At 39.9% G+C, this 19390-nt stretch overlaps 1 protein-coding gene across 4 annotated transcripts in view; it reads right to left on the reverse strand.

The window, feature by feature from the left end:
* Positions 1 to 19390, reverse strand: part of FCHSD2 (FCH and double SH3 domains 2) — a 177274-nt gene that overhangs the window by 125645 nt on the left and 32239 nt on the right. For all 4 annotated transcript variants that reach the window (XM_089513034.1, XM_089513033.1, XM_089513036.1 and 1 more), the window contains exon 3: positions 8085 to 8130. In XM_089513034.1, coding sequence (XP_089369160.1) covers positions 8085 to 8130 — 46 coding nt within the window. The remainder of the gene's footprint in view (positions 1 to 8084; positions 8131 to 19390) is intronic.

Below are 19390 nucleotides of genomic sequence, written 5' to 3' on the forward strand. Positions count from 1 at the left end.
ACCTCCAATATGCCCAGCTGCTCAAAACATGGCAACTCTTCCCTTACTTCGTGACAGGGTAGCAAGGGGATATACATCTCCAATTAACATATTTTTATCCATGTTCAAGTATAGGTTTGTATTCCTTTAGTTTATAGGACTTAAAATGACAAAATACTGTAAGTTCTTTGTTTTTACCAAAATGCAAAATGCTGTTCCAGAGAATTTACAATGTTGTATTCTTTCAGGACATTTCCAACTTATGGCGACCATAAGGGGAACTTATCTCGTCGTTTGCTTTTTGGCAAGTTTCTTCAGAGGGGGTTTGCCATTGCCATCCTCTGAGGCTGAGAGAGTTTGATTTGCCCCAGGTCACCCAGTAGGTTTAAATGGCCAAGCCGGGATTTGAACCCTGATCTCCAGAGTCATAGTCCAACGCTCAAACCACATGGTTATTCAACTCCACCTTATTACACCATCCCTATTACTAACAGATCACCCTTATAATCTCTGCTTTATCTCTCATGGATAGAAGCAAGCATGGTTGGGCCTGGTTAGTACTAGGATGGGAAACTACATGCAGCAATGTATTTCATCTGTACCACTTCATTTTTAGAATTATTCTTAATAGATGAAATAACTGGAGACTGACAAAGCTAAACTTGCCATGTCGTTCAAAATAAATCTTTCAGCATTTAATCTGTTCTTCACTGATCTTCAAAATGTCACTAACATTTCTTGGTGAGCCACATTTGTCCTAGTAAAATTGGTACAATAAATTTTCATCTACATTCACAGGAAAGAACTCCTGAAGGGTAGGTGTTTGACAGCTGACAGGCTGTAAGACAGCAAAAGAAGAGAATGAAGAAGAGTTGCAACACACCTCTGACCCAACAACAAAACAAGAGATTTTATATGTATTCTTTTCTAATTCAGAACCATGAAATCAACTGCAGATATGCTGTAAAGAGAAACAGAAAATTGTCTGTATTTAAATTCACTTAAAGAACTGGTGATCAGCATAGAAGTAAAAACAAGGATGCCTGCATATAGGTATAGTATGCCTAGCTTTGTAGCACTAAATTAAACCAGAATATTTACATCTCTGTATCTCTTCAGGAGATGTGGAAATATTCTTTGTTTATAAGAAAATGATACAGGATATTCTTAGTCATTAATACAGGATAAGATGTGCAAAGGATATCACAGTGTTACCAATAGTCTTTTTTTCAAAGATCTTCTGAGGGAACTAACAACAGCGGGGCCTTGGTTTCCACTGGGGTTTAGTTTCAGGACCACTGTGGACACCAAAATCTAAGGAGGTTCAAGTCCCATTAAACACAATGGCATAGTGAAATGCTGTCCCTTATATAAAATGGCAAAAATAAGGTTTGCTTGGGGAGGATTTACATTATTTTTGAATATTTTCAAGATGTGGATGGTTGAATTTGTGGATACAGAGGGACAACTGCATTTCTGTTTTATAGATAGGAAACTGAACTGCTATAGAGAAATCATGCATTTGTCAAGATTACAGTACATAACACCAATAAGTTCTATCTTTAAATTTCAGAAATCCAAGCATATTTTCCTATCAAGTAGCATTACTAGGATTGGTGTCACCCAACATGGTAGCTCATAGTATCACACCTGTGCACCTCCTTCTCCCCCCTCACCTTCCAAGAGTAAACCTGGGCCCCATCTCTCCAGGCCGTAGAGGGGAATGAGGGGCAAAGTATGGCCTCCTCTTTGGATGTTGTTGGATTGCAACTTCCAGCATCCCTGGCCCTAAGCCAGGGGTAGGCAACCTGCGGCCCGCGGGCCGGATGCGGCCCAGCGAGGCCTTGGGACCGGCCCCAGCCTGGTTCTGCCGCCGATTGCCGCCGGGGCCATTGGTGTCTCGTGCGAGGGGCACAGTGGGGCAATTGTCTATAGAAGCCTCAGAAACATGAATTTATCTTAACTTTTTTTAAAAATCAGCAAATTTTTTCGCGTGTCCTCCATTTTTCATTTTAAAAGTGCCCTCCATTTGAAAATTTTGTCCTACATTTGTCCTGGTTTATTTATTTATTTAATTTTAAAAAAATTATTGAATTATTTATTTTTTGGCTTCGGCCCCCCAGTTGTCTGAGGGACAGCAACCCGGCCCCCGGCTCAAAAGGGTTGCCTACCCCTGCCCTAAGCAATGCTGGTCAGCGGGCTGGTGGGAGCTGCTGTCCAAAGCCAACTTTGGGAGGGACCCAACTCCCCCAACCTGACTGAAACGGGAAAGGAGGCTCTGGGTGCTAGCCTTTGGATCCCCTTCTGGTCAGAAAATCAGCAGGGACTGCTATGCTGTGGCCCACTTCTCCTTTGGTGCCACTTGCTTCTGCCTACATCTCCTTGTTAACAGACGTTCTGCAGAAGGAAGGAAGGAAGGAAGGAAGGAAGGAAGGAAGGAAGGAAGGAAGGAAGGCTTTGTTAGCCCATTGGGCCTTTGAAAGTGCCACCAGTGCTGCCACCAGGCACTCCTTCCATCCTTCCAGTTTCCTAATAGAGTAGAACTGCTCCTTCCCATCCCATACTGTTCCCTCACCTTGGCCACAGTCACTATCCCCTCTTGTGGGCCCACCTGGTGGGGCAGGAGGGAATGTGAGAGGGATAACAGCCCCAAACGCCTGGTGTCATCCCTTCTGATGGTGTCACCTAGTATGGTGTGCTTCCCTGCACCCTCTAATGATGCCACAGCACATCAAAAGCTCAATAAAGAAATGTTCTAAGTTTAAGGTGTGCAGCATGCTGATAGTTGGAAGGCAGAACTTGCTTGTGCAACTCCATTTCAATAAGCCAAAGCCTCTTCCTTTCTAGGTCTTGTTCACTGGCAGCAGTATCATAGAATCATAGAATCATAGAGTTGGAAGAGACCACTAGGGCCATCCAGTCCAACCCCCTGCCATGCAGGAAATCCAATTCAAAGCATCCCTGACAGATGGCCATCCAGCCTCTGTTTAAAGACCTCCAAGGAAGGAGACTCTATCACCCTCCGAGGGAGTGCATTCCACTGTCGAACAGCCCTTACTGTCAGGAAGTTCCTCCTAATGTTCAGGTGGAATCTCTTTTCCTGTAGCTTGCATCCATTGTTCCGGGTCCTGTTCTCTGGAGCAGCAGAGAACAAGCTTGCTCCCTCTTCAATATGACATCCTTTCAAATATTTAAACAGGGCTATCATATCACCTCTTAACCTTCTTTTCTCCAGGCTAAACATCCCCAGCTCCCTAAGTCGTTCCTCATAGGGCATGGTTTCCAGACCCTTCACCATTTTTGTCGCCCTCCTTTGGACACGCTCCAGTTTCTCAATGTCCTTTCTGAATTGTGGTGCCCAGAACTGGACACAATATTCTAGGTGGGGCCTGACCAGAGCAGAATACAGTGGCACTATTACTTCTCTTGATCTAGACACTATACTTCTATTGATGCAGCCTAAAATAGCATTGGCCTTTTTAGCTGCCGCATCACACTGTTCACTCATGTTCAACTTGTGGTCTACTTGGACTCCTAGATCCCTTTCACACGTAGTTTCATTCAGCCAGGTGTCACCCATCCTATATCTGTGCATTTTATTTTTCCACCCTAAGTGCAATACCTTACATTTCTCTGTGTTGAATTTCATTTTGTTAGCTTTGGCCCAGCTTTCTAGTCTATTCAGGTCATTTTGAATCTTGATCCTGTCCTCTGGGGTATTAGCTATTCCTCCTAATTTGGTGTCATCTGCAAATTTGATAAGTATGCTCCCAATTCTGTCATCCAGGTCATTGATAAAGATGTTGAATAGCACTGGGCCAAGGACAGAGCCCTGTGGGACCCCACTGGTCACTTCTCTCCAGGATGAAAAGGAGCCATTGTTGAGCACCCTTTGGGTTCGGCCGGTCAACCAATTACAGATCCATTTAACAGTTCCTTTGTCTAGCCCACATTTTACAAGCTTGTTTGCAAGAATGTCATGGGAAACCTTGTCAAAGGCCTTACTGAAATCAAGATATACTATATCCACAGCATTCCCTTCATCTACCAAGCTGGTAATTTTATCAAAGAAAGAGATTAGGTTTGTCTGGCATGACTTGTTTCTCTGAAACCCATGTTGACTTTTTGTGATTATGGCATTGCCTTCTAGATGTTCACAGACTCTCTGTTTAATGATCTGCTCCAGAATCTTTCCTGGTATTGATGTCAGACTAACTGGACGATAATTGTTGGGATCCTCTTTTTTCCCCTTTTTGAAGATGGGGACAACGTTTGCCCTCCTCCAGTCAGCTGGGATCTCTCCTGTTCTCCAGGAGTTTTCAAAGATTATTGCCAATGGCTCCGATATTACATTTGCCAGTTCTTTTAATACCCTTGGATGGAGTTCATCTGGTCCCGGAGACTTAAATTCATTTAGATTAATAAGGTGTTCCTCTACTATCTCTTTACTTATTCTGTGCTGAAATTCCCCTATTCTGTCCTCTGCTCCATTATCCTCAGGTTGAGCACCCTTTGCCTTTTCTGAGAAGACTGAGGCAAAGAAGGTGTTGAGTAATTCTGCCTTTTCTCTGTCTTCTGTTAGCATTTTGCCATCTTCTCCACGCAGTGACCCTACCGTTTCCTTCTTCTTCCTTTTGCTGCGGACATATCCAAAAAAGCCCTTTTTATTGTTCTTAACCTCTCTAGCAAGCCTGAGTTCATTCTGCGCTTTAGCTTTTCTGACTTTACCCCTACACATGCCTGCTATTTCTTTGAATTCCTTTTTTGTGATTTCCCCCTTTTTCCATTTCTTATACATGTTCCGTTTCAAACTCAGCTCAGTTGAAAGTTCCTTAGTCATCCATCCTGGTTTCTTGAGACACCTCCCGTTTTTCTTTCTCACTGGAACTGTTTGAAATTGTGCCTTCAGTATCTCTCTTTTGAGAAACTCCCATCCATCCTGAACTTCTTTATCTTTTAGTATTTCTGACCATGGAATCGCCCTCAATACTTCTCTAAGTTTACTGAAATCCGCTCTCCTAAAGTCTAGGATGCGTGTCTGACTATGCCTGGCTTCTCCTTTCCACTGTATTACAAACTCCAGGAGAACATGTACTAACATGTACTAACATTCGTCAAAAAGTACAGTGGGCCCTTGGTACCTGCTGGGGTTTGGTTCCATGACCTCCCATGGATACCACAACCCATGAATGCTCAAATCCCATTGAATATAATGGCACAGTACAACAGTGTCCCTTATAGAAAATGGCTAAAGTCAAGGTTTGCTTTTTGGAATAGTGTGTTTGTGTGTGTGTGTGTTAATTTACCTTAAATTTAAACTGTGAAAAACCAGTTAAAATTCTAAATCTCCAACATCAGCAAAAACCACAAAAGCATTTTACTGAAAAGTCAGAGCAATTACATTTTCAATGTCCTCTGAGGAGTAGCCACAGATGGAGCCCACTGTATATTTCTCTCTAGAAAATGCCACAGGATAGAGGTGACAACTCTTACTGTGGTGGGTGAATAAGCAGCACCTCCAATCGTGATCTTAAAGCATGGGCAAAGCCATATATGTATTGGCCATATTTCATATAATCTGTGCCTAAATTGCTGAAAGCAGGTGTGGGCAAGTGCAACCCTCCAGATGTTGTTGGATTATAACTCCCACAAGCCATAGACTGTGGTGAGACATGATGGGATTTGCAATCCAACAACATCTGGAAGGCCATACTTTGCCCGTCTCTGATATGAAGGCCAAAAAATTTCAATGCCTCCAAGCTACAGACTTATTCCTTCCAGGGGAGTGCAGCCCAAGCATGATCAACATGTTGAACCCTCTATCCAAACTGAAAGATTTCTTCACTCAAATCATTATCACTTTGTCTGAATTATCATCTTATTTGCCCTCATCCTTCTTCATCAAGCATCTTTTCAGGAGCTCCACATACTCCCTAGGATTAGTAGGTACCATTGCTATGTCTACATTTCAGATGTTGAGCAACGGGTCATCTACATATTGGTGTCACTGCAACCCATAATCCTGCATGATGTATTTCTGCAGTTTCATGTAAATCCCACCATTCAAACAGCACGGGTGATAGCAGAAGTCACCTAGCATTATATTGCAAGGACCATCAGCCAGGTACATTTAGGGCCACTATAATACTATGTTTCCTTAAGCCTGCATTGCCACGCAAGCCAAACATATACCACGATCCAGTTGTTCTCAATCTTTGGTCTGCCAAATGCTTTGAACCATACAGCCCGGCAGCATGGCTAATTCTCGTAGATTCCAGTAGAATAAAATATCTTTAAGTCTAAAGACTGGGAGCCACCGCAGTGTCAATAGTTTCAAAAGTCACCAAGTATTAACAAGGGCTGCATCTGCCCCGCATAAATAATCTAGTTTGAGAACGCTTTAACTGGCATGGTTTTCTGGGAACTGTAGTTTGTGAGATAGTTATCCATCACAAACAGAGAGGTCTGGTGCCACAACAAACTACAACTCCCAGAATTCCATAGAATTGTGCTGTGGCAGTTAAAGTGGTATCAAACTGGATTATTTCTGTGCAGATGACACCTAGGAGACCAAAATAGTCATATTGGCCTGTTACAGACAGCCAAAATAAAGCTGCTTCAAGTCACTTTGGAGGAATGATATTTCAATGATACATGCATCCTCCCCTTAGCAGTCCAAAGGCCACACCAAAGCCACGCTCAAGTCCTAAGGACTGGAGTGCAGCTTTGGCGAAGCTTCCAGACTCTTAGGACTCATGCATCATAGAAATACCATACCTCCAAAGTGACTCGAAGGAGCTTTATTTTGGCTGTCTGTAACAGGCCATTGTCATCTGCTGCCCAATGCAAGACATTTACAGAGCAACTAAGGTTGAATCTGTGCCAAGGATTACATCATATTGCTTTAAATTGCTTCTCTGAAGGACTAAATTTTAATGATGTATAATTAATTATTTAATCACTATTAAGGAAGAATCTATTTAGTCATTATTTTTAGTAGAAGCATGTTATTGTTTAATTTAGTAATACATATCCATAGTTGCAGGTTTCATTACACAGAGGGACACATTAAATATTCTGAACTGTATTCAGTATAATTTTCAGTTCATCAAAAATGGAATCCCTTGATCTATATCCAGACTTTTCCTCCTTGCTCAGTTCTATTCTATCTTTCAAAATTCTCCATTCATTGATCTTCTTTATTTCTGCACTAAGAGAGACAAATTGAGGGAAAGGGGGAGAGAGAGAGGGAGGGTGGGAGGGGTGGGTGGGTGGGTGTAAGGAACTGCACGCGCACAAAAGGACTGATTAGGGCACCTCCCATCTCTACGAACTGCTGCTAACATATTCATAGAATTAGTATTCATGACAATATTTTTGACACAGTGTTTAAAAAAAACTGTTCTAAGAAAAGAGTGAAATCTGATTTTTTTAAATTAAATAATCCTATGTAAATTTTAAAATTCTGATTTTCAATTTTTTTTAAAAAAAATCTATCTGCATTCAATTTTGAATCCATCTTGTAATTGAGACAATTAGCAGAACAGATTTGTGTCACACATACCTGACTGTAACTATAAATTGCCAAGTCAGAAAGGTCTTCTGCTCTTCCACTATTTTGTGTGGCACGACTGCTAAGGGGAGGAATAGACTAAAGGCAGATAAGCTACAAGAAAGTAAACTGAAGTACATTCATCCCTCCATGTTCAATGGGGTTACGGGCACAGGGCCCCTGTGAATGTGGGGGAAAAATGCAAACAACACAAACACTATGTTTTTACCTGAGAGAACACTTCTCTAGGAATCTCTAGGTCCTCCAGTGTAACTCTGTGGTCTACATTTGCCAGACATTGACCATAGAACAGTGCTGGAGGAGCTACAAATGCCTAGTTGAGTGTTCTCTCTAGATCCTTCGGTGCCACCTTTGGTTAAAGTGGACCATAGAGTTGTGCTGGAGGACCTAGATATTCCCAGAGAGAACATTTTCTAATAAAATCAGTGAACAACTAAATCTGCAAAAGTCAAAACCGCAAATGTGGAGGAACAAGTGTATACATCTTGCCAGTCTGTAGAAATTAAAAGATTTTCTCCCTCCCATGACTTACCTGTGCATATTCTCTTTCAATTGCGGCTTTCTTCTGACTGAATGTCCTAGAACAAACATGAAAGGCATACTATTAAAATGCAGAAACAACCACATTGAAAATTCAGGTACAATGTTTGAAATGGTTCTACATATATATAGTTCCAATACTCTGACTAGCAAAAAACAAAAAAACAAACAAAAACAAAACCAACAACAAATGCAGAGCAGATTGACAATTAAACACTAGCTGTATTGTGATCATGGTACATGTAGCTTCCAGATTCAGAACCTTCCCTTTGTTGTTGTGGTGTGCCTAAGTCATTTCCAACTTATGGCAACATTAAGGCAAAGGTATCTCCCTATCCATTAAGACTTCTTTTAATTACTTTGATTCCCATAATCATAGTATTTGGACAGCTTTTGTAAATGAAAAATTCAAATCTTATTTCCAATGACATACAGTAATATACCTGAAGATATGATACTGGTTTTGTCTTGAACACGATCGATAACAAATTTATTCCAGCTGTACAGATCATTTGTGCAAAACAGCAGAAAGGAGAATTTATGAATATTTTCATCCAGTGTCTCATCTGTTAGCAAGAATCAATAACTAAATATTGGTCAAAGATGATTTCAGTGATAATAGCAACAGTGGAACTATTGACAGAAGGCTGCATATATTTTATAACTTGTATTTACTTTACAGCTGCATTGCATAAGCAGCAATGAAAAATTCTACAAGAAGCCAAACTTCAAAGTACTTTTGCAATGTCTGGAAAAAGCCCCCAGTCTTCCCACACATCCCTTTTTCTTCTTCTAGACCCGTTTCATATATGAATATTCAAGTTTCATATATGAATATTCAAGTGATGACTTGTGTGTATGAATGGGCCATCACAGTGAGATGTACTTATCACCACATTTTTCAATGGAATCAAGCTCACATATTCAGCCATTAGCCATAAAGTGAAACAACAATCAAATGAAGATAAATCAGGTGATCAACACCCATGGACCAGCCTTCAAAGTCAATTTGGCTTCCCCTTCTCTTAGGATTTGGATATAATTGATGGGTTTTTGTATTTTATCAGATCTATAGTACAACCTGCCCTGAGCCCTTGAGATAAGGTACTGCAACAAATCTTAAAACACGCACACACAGAGAGAAGCAAAACAATCCTGTAGCACCTTTGAGATTGTGCAAAAGAGGTTGGAAGTGTAAGCTTTTGTAGATTTGGTCTACTTCCTCAAAGGAATGTAGTAAACTGGTGCCAAGGAAGGACCAAAGCTTTCATAGACTTAGGGCCTGAACAGACAGGCCAAAATAAAGCTGCTTCGGGTCACTTTGGAGGTATGCTGTTTAAATAACACATGCATCTTAAGAGGCCAGAAGCTGCACCAAATCTGTGCTCCAGTACTTAGGACTGGAGTGTGGCTTTGGCGCAGCTTCCGGCATCTTAGGATGCATGCATCATTTAAACAGCATACCTCTTGCCAAGAAAACTCTATGATAGGGTTGCCTTAGAGTCCCCACAACCCAGCAACAACTTGAAAGCACACAACAACAACCATGATGTTGATATAGCCAGTTAGAGCTCTGTGTATCATGCATGAGGTGATTAGCACAGAACTTAGATGACTGAATCTCAATTCTCTATCCTTTCTTATTTTAAAAGCAGGTTTCTGGCCCTCAAAGTAGCTGTAGCCATTCAGTGTGCTCCTTAAATCTCACCTTAAGCACCAATGCCAAATAAATTATGCAAAGACAAAAGTTGAATGGAGCAAATCTACTTAATCCAAGGGTCATAATTCAGTTCCCTCAGATAAAGAACTTTAACATTACAGTACGCAGAGAGATCTTGTAGCACCTTTGAGACTAACTGAAAGGAAGAAATTGGCAGTATGAGCTTTCATAGACTTCAGTCTACTTCCTCAGATGCATTTGGTGGAGTGGAAGCCAGGTACAGACATAGTTATGCCATAGGTATTTGAGATGTCAATTCTAATTACAAATCCTTTGTGCATGGAAATGAAGTTGCAGGTCCAATTTTAACAATGGTCATTAGTGCACAAAGACATAGGAAACTGGTCTTTGTGCATGGAGATGAAGTAGCAGATCCAGTTTTACCTTAGGACTAGCCTGTGGTGAGAGGAATAGATGAATGTAGGGCACCCCTATGAGGATGGGGTCAGATAGTGTTGAAGTGCAGTCCCTCAGCAATGGAATGAACAAAGACAATGGTTTCCTGGTAAACTATACGGACATGTCTGTACCTGGCTTCCACTCCACCAAATGCATCTAAGAAGTAGACTGAATTCTACGAAAGCTCATGCTGCCAATTTCTTTCTTTCAGTTAGTCTCAAAGGTGCTACAAGATCTTTATGTACTGATTCTGCAAACTAATATGGCTATATCTTTGAATTCTACCACTTTACACACAGCTCTGCCTATCAATCAACAGCAGATATAAAGACTGAGGTTCTCCCCTACTTAAGAAATGAAAGTTGAATTCAATTTATGCTTGTTTCTTCCCACATGTGAGAGGCAAAGGATTCTTGAGGTTCTACTCAAGGAGCTAATACTGTGGCTATGAGAGTTCCTTCTAGAATGAGACAGCTACTTGCGTAGATGTTCTATACCTTTTGAAGGGGAAGAACTCCACAGCTTTTAAGATACAGCAAATAGCCACACTAGCTATGTATGAGGTTCTGAAACATTTTGATCTACATCTCCCAAACACAGAAAGACATTTCTGGAAGACCAGAGACATTTACTTTGCCCTACAAATCATGTCACATGCAATATTTTCTGTAAACAGCAGGATCCACTAAGTGGCTTCTACTACCTAGTCCGCTTGAACAAGGATTAGAAATCGGCTCTTATTCCATGTGATCAATACAGAACATTATGCTTGCGACTCTTGTCTTGTACTGATGTTTTTTTCCTAGACCTAGTATATAAAGTCTCAAGTCCACCATAATTAAAGTCACTACTACATTTTAATCTTTTTATTTGCAAAGAGCTGACTTGAGGAGAAACAATGCTAAAGATTGACAGTAACAGCCTTTTAATGTTCTTTCAAGGTTTGTGTTTTTTTTCCAGCTGTGTTACTGACATCCCCTAGAACAGACATATACAAAGCTTTTTTTAACCTCAGGATAGTTTATACAGGGATTCTCTTATGACATCTAGACATTTATTACCAAAAAGAAAAAAACATCAAGAGAAATGAGATTTAAAGACTCACGTTTCCCAAGAGTACAGAACCTCTGCTAGGAGCAAAAAAACAGCCAGTGATCTAAAACATTATCATCTTATCTTGAGTAATCTGACACACCACATTTGTATTATGTCAAGAATTTTGGATTTAACAATTTAATTTGGGGGGTGGGGTGGGCTTTTTCACTCACCAGCATTTTAGTAGAGAATGTTTGGCATTATATACTAACAAAAGCCTTCTGTAACATTCATTAAAAATCCTGGAAAGACTCTGTTTGCTTGCACACAAAAAACCCCATCTGTTATTCATTACACTTATATATTCATAACTGCTGTTTTATATGCATGCCTTTGACTTTAATAATTGCTACAAAAGAATGAAAATAGTCAAACGCATTTTTGCCTGATATTTTTGTTTCCTTCTGGGAAAGAAGCTGATGTTTTCAAGCACATATGTCAAGGAAGGACACACTGTCAGAGGTATTCCTGCACTGTGCTTCTAACAATTACATCCACTTATTGCAGCGAAAGCATGCAGAGAAAATAAGAGCTGCTCTTTTGTACTGTCAAGGTCAGTATTCGACATAAATTGGTTTTGTTCTGAATTAATCATCCTCTATTTTTTTTAAAAAAATAATACTGATTTTAGTTCATATTTATCTAGCTATACTACTCTGAACCAGGTACTTTCTCTACATGGTTGTAATAGAAACCATTCCTGAAAGCACGATAGCCAGGCACAAAACTGAACAGAATCAGAGCTGCAATGACTTCTTATATACAATTGTACAGAATAGCTCCACTTGGCAAGCCAAATCTTTATAGAGCTAGTGCACCCTCCTAATACCACTTGACACCCCATCAGTCTATGGTCCACAGTAGAATTTTATTTTTTGTACAGCCTGGCATAGTTGTTGGAGTGGCTGGAGACCAGGGTTTGAATCCCCATTGAGCTACGGAAACCCACTGGGTGACCTTGGGCAAGTCACATGCTCCCAGTCTCAGGGGACCACAATGTCAAACCTCCTCTGTATGAATATTACCAAGAAAACTCCATGATAGGTTCACCTTAGGGTTGTCAGAAGTCAGAAACAACTTGAAGGCACACAACAATTGAGTCAAACACCTGCACATGAGGAAAAGGCACAGCAGAAATGGTACAAACTTGCAAAATGGCCTGCGCTTTTTACAAAACTATTTATTCATCCCTACTATCTAGCCTCCCTGTATCCTACCCAAAAGATTTTATCACCCCCATCCTGCTATTCTGCCACAACTGTGCTGCTTTATGAATGAAAGCGTATCATGTTGTCATGATTTCTTACTACACTTTTCCCCACGATAAGACTTTAGTGATTCATGGCTGCATGATCAGTTTTCTGCCCCGCCAAACACTGCCAAGTGTGAATGTGTTGCTCCTGAAGCATGGGGCTCTTCTGTTCACATTGAAGCAGCAGTCTGACGCATCGGGAAGGAGCAGGGGCGGGAGGACAAAGAATCCTGGATGTCAACTTCACACAGCAGCTAGTTTTGGGAAGCTTGTTGGTGGCGCAATGGCTATGAGAGGAATGTGAAAGGGAGCAGAAACATGGCCACTCACACTACATGACTGCCTGAGAAGTGGAATTGCCATGGAAGTGACCTATCGCATGAAGCCAGTAAAGGAATAGCAGCAAGACTGAGAGCATATTGACGAGTTTCGCTCATCAATAAAAAAGTGCAGTACACTTATGAATGGAATGGAATGCAGCAGTAGTAGGAGGAACATGACATTGTGTGATAAGTACCAGCCAAAGACACTTTTATCTTGTTGAAATTCTGTTTTTTAGCCTCCTGTGGTCCAGTCCTAGACCTTCACTGAGGGCTGAGAATGCTAAGTATCTGCTGCTCTGAGTCAAGAGACTTTAGGAAGAACAATGAGGATGACTGGTACAGCCCTTTCTAGTGTATATCAGAGGGATTTCTTCTTTTATTATCTTTAGGTTTTTTCCATTGCTTTGTTATAAGCTCCAATGAACATGACTGATGGAAAAAACAACTCTGCCTCATTTATGGTTCTAAGACAATACAGTAGTAAGTCTTTCAGCACATGATTTACTATAGAAAGAGAGTTTATCTTCCTCTGTGATCTGAGCCAAAAAAAAAAAAAATCTTTAAATTCCAAGCAGGGAAAACTTTTCCAATGATGAAGCCTTAATATCTAACTTTCACCCAAGACAAGTTGTCATTCTACTGTCAATTATTTATGAAGTACTTAGCCATGTTTTACGCCGGTGGGGGGGGGGGGACTTTATAGGTACTTTGGGCGGTCCAGAGGTAAAAGGCTAGTTGATCCTAAGAAAAATGTAGCTACACACACAAATATATAGATCCATTATCAGTGAATTCTATGTAAATGACATACCTCCTCACAATGTGCTCATTAGAGAAACATTTTTTTTAAAAAATGATATGATAAATGGTGATTTGAGTCTTCCCATTACTGTACAGTAGAATCAAAACTGTACCACCCCAATACAAGAAGGATATATTGGCAAGAGATATTTAGGAAAACCTAAAGGATTAGAAAAACCAGCACAGAGCAAAAATAACTCAGTGGTACAGAATGCTGAATAAGTAGGAGATGATAAACTGACAATGTAGATTGAGGAAGAACAGAATGGAGTGGCTAGAAAGGAATGAAGGTGTAAAAATATTTTTAAATGAAAGAAAAACACATCTGAATAAGTCAGTTTCTTGTTTGTTTGTACGCTGGTAATATACTGTATATCCAGGCTTTCATCCAAGGAGCTCATGGCAGTATACATGGCTATCCTCTTCCCCACTCTATCCCCACAAGAGTGGATTGGGATGAGAATGTGGCTAACCAAAGGTCATGCAACTTGGGACTCGCACGTCATAGTCCAGTGCTCTAACCACTACATAACACTTGTTCTTACTGTTCACACTGAGAAGCTATTTAATATGTCCATAGGGATAGAATAGATACTGCCTAGATACATTACTTGAGATTGAACAGTGGGATGGAAAAGTAGGAAAATGTGTGTGGGGAGAGATGAAATGGAGTGGAGTGGATGAAACCCTGAACTTGGCAATATTTTTTGTTGCAGATTCCCCATTTATAGTACAGAAGATGGTAGGATATGCCTCGCTTGCTAAGGTCAAATTGTAACAACACCAAACTGTGATGCTGAAATAAGTGCCACTCACAGCCAGAGCAAGCACAAGAGTCAAAAAGAATAGAGAGAACTAAACATTTTAGACATCCAAAACATTAATATTTTTCCCTGGCTGATTAATTCCCCACCCCAAGACCTGTAGATATGAAAGAGGCATATTCTACCAATAAACAAAGTATAGGTGGTTATAGAGACAGAGGTTTCAGTGTCATTAGCATTCTAGTTTGTTTGATGGTGCTAATATGCTTACACAGTAGTATGCTGACACCACAAAATAATTGCCAAACATGCCACTTAAATCTAACTTGCAGTTGAAAGACAATGCAATCTGCATTTATTTACACATGCCACTGCAACTGTTTCTTCACCATGGTGACAGTATCTCCATATATCCCACTCCAACCTAAACAAAAAGGCTTAGATACTTATTTTGGAGGCAGCTATTCAAAAAAGTAAAACCAAGAATGGTGGGGCAGACAGTGCTAAATCAAGTCCACTGCTGACTGTTACAGTCTAAAACTGAAGTTGCAAAGTGGAACAGGAGGTTGCTTCCAACCATTTGCAGAGGTAGAGATCAGGGACCAAGGTTGCAGGTTGAGCTGTAGTACCTGACAAACTGAATTAGAACCAATTCACAGTGAGGTTTAGGACTACAGTGCTACCTAGGAAATGGACAGAATCTCTGGACCAGGAATTTTAGGATGACTTATCAAAATCAAAACAAATTCGTGGACCTCTGAATAAGTCACTGGACTTGGAATGTAAAAATTGGTACCAGTGTATGAAATGATCCATAATCTCAAATGGTGTGTTACCAATCTACTTCAACTGTATGCCTCAATGAATGTATATGTGAAGTGAAAAATCTCTTGTTACCATTTCATTGAATTCTCTGATTTTCATCTGTATTTTCTTCCTGTCTTGCCAGCTTAAGATGACTTTGTTTTCTTCCTACACTGAAATCATGCACAATTGTAATGAATTCTCTCTAATATGCACCTTTTACTTAATTTGTTAAAAAAAATTCCCACCGACTAAAAGCGAGTTTAAGAATGTTTTTCACATATGCTTTATTTGCCCATTCACATTTTAAAACTGTGTGTACTGTATATAGCAGAAATGTGCAAATGTTCAAGGCACATTTCTTCTCACAAAAAGCTTCAAGAAGTACAAAAAATGCTAACTGAAACTGTTAAATCCAATAAAATTATTTTCCATCTGTAGCTTCAGCTGGTGACCACAAAGCACTGAGGAACGCTGTCTTCCCAGGCTCTCCTCTGCTTTGCTACACACCAAGACAGAACAGTTCTGTCAGTCGCCATGATTTGATCATGGAGACTGAAATACTTGGCAGGGATTTCCTCCCAGCTTCAAGACCTCATTTCTCAGAATACGGAAAACTGAATGGGAACTTCACTTTATGTTTATGAAAGGTTAATCGTGCACAGAACACATAAACCCCAAGGCTCCAAACGCAGGGGGCAAATTTTAAGAAAACAAACTTAGGGGATTTGTTTTTGTTGTTGTTGTGCAACATTTTGGCAAATATTTTTTTCTGAATGCCTGGAACTAAAAAGACAAAAGACTCACTTGTGGCAAGATGCCAGTCCTCCTGCCTGCTGTTTTACTGCTAACAAGGGGTTTCATTTCTGGATGCCAACTTTTGCTCTTTTTAATATACAGGATTTGTTCGTCAAATCTTGGACACCAATAACAGTGGAAAATTGCCTCAAAGATCTGAGACATGCAAGGTTTAAACATAATATAAAAGATGCACCAAAGGATTACTTTCCATTTGCTTCCCATGTTTCAAAGGTCATGTTGACTCTTCATATGCAAAGGTTTACAATCTTTCTTTGTGATCCTAAATGCAAACAACAAAAAAGTCTACATTAAGATATCTATCCCTCATGTTGATTCATGTTCTGCTGTGTAAGGGCTATTATATAACCCAGATTGCCTCAGGTTCAAGAGTAATTACCACTTTTAAAATGAACAAGCCTACTCCTTCTGTTGTCAAGGGGAAAATATGCTGTTTTGCTTTCATTACTTACGGCTATTTAATACTAAAACATTAGAATTAAAAGAGAGACATCTTACTTTAAGAAGTCCAACCAGTTCTATCTAAGATTAAGTAGGGAGTTCTGTTTCTTAACCACTGTGTACATTTTACTGGCCCACATCCTAAAAAGCAACTACTCTTTCATAATATATTATACAAATCAAGCCACCAAAAACAACGGATGGGTTTTCATGTGTGTCCATGGGAGATTTACATTCCATTTGTTGTGACAAAGAGCCAAGCATGATGTAGTGGTTTGAATATTGAACTCAGACTCTGGGGACTAGGGTTCAAATCCCTGCTCAGCCACGGAAACCCACATGGTCTCCTTGGGCAAGTCACACTTTTGTAGTCTCAGAAGCAAGCAAAGACAAGCTCCTTCTGAACAAATCTTGCCAAAAAACTCTGTGATAGGTTCACTTTAGGATCTCCGTAAATCAGAAGCAACTTGAAGGCACACAACAATTTATGTGATTAATTCAAATGGAGCAGATTAATTATTGTGTTCCTTAACTCACTCAACCACTAAACTTTCCACTGTGATTCAAGACAGAGTTCAGCTTTTAAGACATCTCTAGTCTTCTTATCTGATATTTATCACTGAGGAAAATTATAATCCAACCATATAGCACTAGCCTTATCAGTCACAGCATCCCAGTGCTTTAGCAAAAGCAATTAAAAGAGGGTTCTTATCTCAATATAGAAAAAGTGTATGTTCTAAGAGTTTCTATGTAGCCATCAGATTCTATTATTTGCAAAGAATCTTTTGTTAAGATAAACAAGGTCTACATTAAGCCTTCTAACACCAAGCAGACTGAACACAAATTATGATGGTGTCCAACAATGCCACTATTATTTCCCCCCATTTTACATCACCCATGTGAAAAAAAAGGATAGATCCCAGCACAACCATCACAGGGTGAGGACAGGGTCCCACCACCATGACCAAACTTTAAAACAGTAGCTCCCAAACTACTGTTCTCCAGATGTTTTGGACTTCAACTCCCAGAATTCCTTACTGTTGACCATGCTGGCTGGGCCTTCTGAGAGTTTGAAGTTCAAAACACTGGGAGGACCAAAGTTTGGGAACCAGTGCTTTAGAGCATCTAAAGCTAATGGATATACTGGAAATAGACAAATTAACAAAAGGTATAAAAAATGAACAGTCTAAAAAAAAGATTAGCAAAAAGTTCTTGTGTATTTTCCCCAGAAATGGAGAGAAATAACTACTATGAGAATGAGTTTGCACTAAAAGATAAATAGTATAAGAAATAAACAGATTTTTAATGTAAATTCAGTTAGATACAGAAAATTATGTTTATGTAGATACTTGAGAAAACTATGCTTAAGATAAGTAAGGAAAGTAAACATGATAATTTTAATTTATAGATAGCCTTTACTGAACAAGAACAGATAAGGAAAAATGGTTAAAAGCTGGTAACAAAGAAGCGACGAATGAGGTATGAAAGAACAGATTATTGTCAATAGATTATTGTCAATCATTTATTGTAAATTGTTGTTTTATGTTCTCTGTTTTATCCAGTCTATGTAGTGAATACAAATGTTGCATAAGTGTAGTTTTTATTAATACCATCTATCTATCTATCTAAATTTCTAAAAGAACATTTCATTGTCTATCAACAGTAACAGAAGGGGAGGTTTACATTCCTTACTTTATAAGAAAGTCTAATTCCAATAATGCTTCCATCACAGAACATTAGCTTTTTAAATTTTCAGTAGCTAGATTTATTTATTTAGAATATTTATATCCTGCTCTTCAGCCACAAGGCTCTCCGAGAAGCTTACATATTGTTAATTTGACAGTCCCCAGCCCTCAGGCTTACAATCTAAAAAGATGTGACACAAAGGAGAAGGGAATGGCAGTGGGGAAGGGGTGCAAGTCCAGCAGATACTGCTGTCTCTTCTTTTAAATATGGGACAAAATGCTACTTAAGACATAAAGGACTTACACACTGGGAAATGAAACAGAGAATAAAACATCTTAAATGTTACATGGTTCTTAGAATAGCTGGGTCTGAAGGAAGGCAGGTTGCTCACAGTTCAAAAAGAGGTCTCACCCAGCCTCTTGAGAAACAGCAACATGCTGATCTTGAGGGGTCTTTTTGGAATCTGGTAGTTTCTTGTCACTCCTGCCACCGAAAGTAAAGTGTTTGGGGGCTCAAGAAAACACCAGTGTCAAGCTAGAGAAAATGGACCAGTCCCTTTCTCATGAGACAATTGGTTCTCATGGTTCACAGAACTATAGAGTTCAAAGAGATCCAGTTCAACCCCCTTCTGCCATACAGGAAGACACAATCCAAGCACTCCCTGTGACTGATGGCCATCCAGCCTCTGTTTTAAAAGAAAGCAAAAAAGGAGATCCCGCCAAAGGAGGAGATGGCCCCTGTGAGAGGAAGCAGGAGTCAGGTCCAGAGGTAAAAAGAGCAGTCCTTCTAGCCAGTCACTGTTTGGTAAAAGCTAAAAACAACAGCAAGTGAAGATGGCCATTCCTCACTGCCTGTCATGTCTTTGGTTATGCCCTTCATTTTAAGCAGACAGGCATTATTAAATATATGCTTACAGACATCTTGTACTCTGTGCTATTTATACATTCTGAAACAGTCACTTATAATTATAGCTAGTATGTTGTATTGGTTTGAGTGTTGCACTATGACTCTGGAGATCAGGGTTCAATTCCCTGCATGGATGTCACATACTCCCAGCCTCAGAGGATGGTAATGGCAAACCTCCTCTGAAGAAACTTGCCAAGAAAATCCCATGGTAGGTTTGCATTAAGGTCACCATGGTCCAACACACACTGCAGAAATAATCCAGTTTGAGACCACTTTAATTGCCCTGGC

This window comes from Sceloporus occidentalis, unplaced genomic scaffold (assembly GCF_023333645.1).
Source record: "Sceloporus occidentalis isolate IW3139 unplaced genomic scaffold, rSceOcc1.0.p SCAF_2, whole genome shotgun sequence".
In the NCBI taxonomy this organism is placed as follows: Eukaryota; Metazoa; Chordata; class Lepidosauria; order Squamata; family Phrynosomatidae; genus Sceloporus; species Sceloporus occidentalis.